The sequence below is a fragment of the Colobus angolensis genome, unplaced genomic scaffold (assembly GCF_000951035.1).
Source record: "Colobus angolensis palliatus isolate OR3802 unplaced genomic scaffold, Cang.pa_1.0 Scaffold153, whole genome shotgun sequence".
In the NCBI taxonomy this organism is placed as follows: Eukaryota; Metazoa; Chordata; class Mammalia; order Primates; family Cercopithecidae; genus Colobus; species Colobus angolensis.
The window spans coordinates 3,381,139-3,385,113 of NW_012114633.1; the positions used below are offsets into that span (position 1 = coordinate 3,381,139).

At 34.4% G+C, this 3,975-nt stretch overlaps 1 protein-coding gene across 1 annotated transcript in view; it reads left to right on the top strand.

Moving 5' to 3' along the window:
• The window catches only part of MSTN (myostatin), a 7,422-nt gene extending 3,723 nt beyond the window's left edge, over window positions 1–3,699 (top strand). The window contains exon 3 of the mRNA XM_011936444.1: window positions 1,949–3,699. Coding sequence (XP_011791834.1) covers window positions 1,949–2,329 — 381 coding nt within the window. The 3' untranslated portion in view covers window positions 2,330–3,699. The remainder of the gene's footprint in view (window positions 1–1,948) is intronic.
• The last annotated feature ends 276 nt before the right edge of the window (window positions 3,700–3,975 follow it).

The following is a 3,975-nucleotide window of genomic DNA, read 5'->3' on the forward strand; positions in this document are numbered from 1 at the left end:
TATTGTACTCAGGTGATGGACATTTATACTCTGACTTGAGTACTATACATTATATACAAATTATATATATGTAATAATTTCTCGGCCGGGCACAGTGGCTCACGCCTCTAGTCCCAGCACTTTGGGAGGCCGAGACGGGTGGATCACGAGGTCAGGAGATCGAGACCATCCTGATCTACACGGTGAAACCCCGTCTCTACTAAAAAATACAAAAAACTAGCCGGGCGAGATGGCGGGCGCCTGTAGTCCCAGCTTCTCGGGAGGCTGAGGCAGGAGAACGGCGTAAACCCGGGAGGCGGAGCTTACAGTGAGCCGAGATCGCGCCACTGCACTCCAGCCTGGGCGACAGAGCTAGACTCCGTCTCCAAAAAAAAAAAAAAAAAAAAGATTATACTGACAAACAACAAACTTGTTACCTTCGTAATCTTACAATGATCTTAGTCATAAAGATGAAATAATTAGCAGATCAGAATTACTTTAAATAAAACATTCTTTAAAATACTATACAATATTTTTTATTTTTTCATCTTTAGTTACTTTTTTATTACATATATATGTGTATATACATATATACACACACACACACATTTTACTTCAATATGTTGGGGGTTCAAGTGGTTTCTGGCTACATGGATGAATTGTACAGTGGTGAAGTCTGAGATTTTAGTGCACTCATCACTCCAAGTAGTGTATATTGTACCCAATATGTAGTTTTTGATCCCTCATCCCCACCTCCCCATTCTGAGTCTCCAAAATACCTTATACTACTCTGTATGTCTTTGCATACCATAGCTTAGCTCGCACTTATAAGTGAGAACATATGGTATTTGGTTTTCCATTGCCTTTGAATAATGGCCTCCAGCTCCATCTAATTTGCTGCAAAAGACATTACTTCACTCTTTTTTATGGTTAAATAGTATTCCATTGTATATATATACCACATTTTCTTTATCCATTCATCCGCTGATGGGCAGTTAGGCTGGTTCCACATCTTTACAACTGTGAATTGTGCTGTGATAAACATACGTGTGCAGGTATCTAAAAGACTATACAATTTTCTAAATGATCTAGTTTCCTTTATATATGCTACTTTAAATGTTAATGACTCAAATGATATTATTATTTTTGACAGTCTTAAATAATACTGCCAGAGCTATTTTCATTTAGATATGGGTTGAAAACTACTGTCAATTATTTAAGAAAGTGTTCCTTCTCATAGGTAGCACTTTAATGATCAAAATTGATAATATGACCAGTGGTTAATATGTTGTATTCCTCAGATTTTTTCATGTAAAGGGAAACAGAGTCTTAAATGCATTAAAAGACTGGGGCAGAGACAGAACCAACAAATTTTTAAATATCGGAATAGAAACATTTTCCAGTGAAAGAATTAAGGAGATATCATTGTCTCTTCTTCTGAATTTGTCCTTCCCTATTTTGCCCTGGCTTTATTGTTCTAGTTTTCCTGAGTGGGGACCTAGAGAATGGAGGATGGATGACTATACCTACCCCTCTAGGAGTTACCAGGCATATTTAGCCAACATATTTAATCAGGAAGCAAGAAGAGAGGGAGCTCAGCTCTTTCCTTCATTCCCCTCTTCTCCTTCTTCTCCTCTCTCTCCTATCCTTCCCTCCCTTTCTTCCCATAAATATTTTCAGGACATCCATTATGTGCCAGGCAGTCTGGTACTCAAACTTGGAAAAATAAAAATTAAAAAGACATGGAACTGATCTCAGGGGAATTTGTATTTCTGTTAAATTCTTTTGAGACATAAGGGGAACATCAAGTCTAGCGTAAATTAACATTCCTTAATGCTGTGCCTTTTAAAAATAAATGTGGTATGAGCAAAATTATTAGTTTATTTCTTCAACAATGACTTCTTAAGGTAGGTAGAAAAGTGTTTCCGGGTCTGCTGACATTACTGATTGTCCTTTCCTTTTCAAACAGAATCCCTTTTTAGAGGTCAAGGTAACAGACACACCAAAAAGATCCAGAAGGGATTTTGGTCTTGACTGTGATGAACACTCAACAGAATCGCGATGCTGTCGTTACCCTCTAACTGTGGATTTTGAAGCTTTTGGATGGGATTGGATTATCGCTCCTAAAAGATATAAGGCCAATTACTGCTCTGGAGAGTGTGAATTTGTATTTTTACAAAAATATCCTCATACTCATCTGGTACACCAAGCAAACCCCAGAGGTTCAGCAGGCCCTTGCTGTACTCCCACAAAGATGTCTCCAATTAATATGCTATATTTTAATGGCAAAGAACAAATAATATATGGGAAAATTCCAGCCATGGTAGTAGACCGCTGCGGGTGCTCATGAGATTTATGTTAAGTGTTCATAACTTCCTAAAACATGGAAGGTCTTCCCCTCAACAATTTTGAAGCTGTGAAATTAAGTACCACAGGCTATAGGCCTAGAGTATCCTACAGTCACTTAAGCATAAGCTACAGTATGTAAACTAAAAGGGGGAATATATGCAATGGTTGGCATTTAACCATCCAAACAAATCATACAATAAAGTTTTATGATTTCCAGAGTTTTTGAGCTAGAAGGAGATCAAATTACATTTATGTTCCTGTATATTACAACATCGGCGAGGAAATGAAAGCAATTCTCCTTGCATTCTGATGAATTAAAGGAGTATGCTTTAAAGTCTATTTCTTTACGGTTTTGTTTAATATTTACAGAAAAATCTACATACAGTATTGGTAAAATGCAGGATTGTTATATACCATCATTCGAATCATCCTTAAACACTTGAATTTATATTGTATGGTAGCATACTTGGTAAGATAAAATTCCACAAAAATAGGGATGGTGCAGCATATGCAATTTCCATTCCTATTGAATTGACACAGTACATTAACAATCCATGCCAATGGTGCTAATACAATAGGCTGAATGTCTGAGGCTACCAGGTTTATCACATAAAAAACATTCAGCAAAATAGTAAGTTTCTCTTTTCTTCAGGTGCATTTTCCTACACCTCCAAATGAGGAATGGATTTTCTTTAATGTAAGAAGAATCATTTTTCTAGAGGTTGGCTTTCAATTCTGTAGCATACTTGGAGAAACTGCGTTGTCTTAAAAGGCAGTCAAATAGTATTTGTTTTTATCAAAATGTCAAAATAACATACTTGGAGAAGTATGTAATTTTGTCTTTGGAAAATTACAACACTGCCTTTGCAACACTGCAGTTTTTATGGTAAAATAATAGAAATGATCGACTCTATCAATATTGTATAAAAAGACTGAAACAATGCACTTATATAATATGTATACAATATTGTTTTGTAAATAAGTGTCTCATTTTTTATTTACTTTGGTATATTTTTACACTAAGGACATTTCAAATTAAGTACGAAGGCACAAAGACATGTCATGCATCACAGAAAAGCAACTACTTATATTTCAGAGCAAATTAGCAGATTAAATAGTGGTCTTAAAACTCCATATGTTAATAATTAGATGGTTATATTACAAACATTTTATATTTTTTTACATGATTAACATTCACTTATGGATTCATGATGGCTGTATAATGTGAATTTGAAATTTCATTGGTTTACTGTCATTGTGTTTGAATCTCAACGTTCCATTATTTTAATACTTGCAAAAATATTACTAAGCATACCAAAATAATTGACTCTATTATCTGAAATGAAGAATAAACTGATGCTGTCTCAACAATAACTGTTACTTTTATTTTATAATTTGATAATGAATATATTTCTGCATTTATTTACTTCTGTTTTGTAAATTGGGATTTTGTTAATCAAATTTATTGTACTATGACTAAATGAAATTATTTCTTACATTTAATTTGTAGAAACAATATAACTTATATTAAAGTGTTTTCACATTTTTTGAAAGACAAAACAGTTTTTATTCTAATGATTAATTCTGGATTTCTGATTTTCACTTTATCATAAAAGTCTAATGGTTTAGCACAAAAGTTTGGCTGAG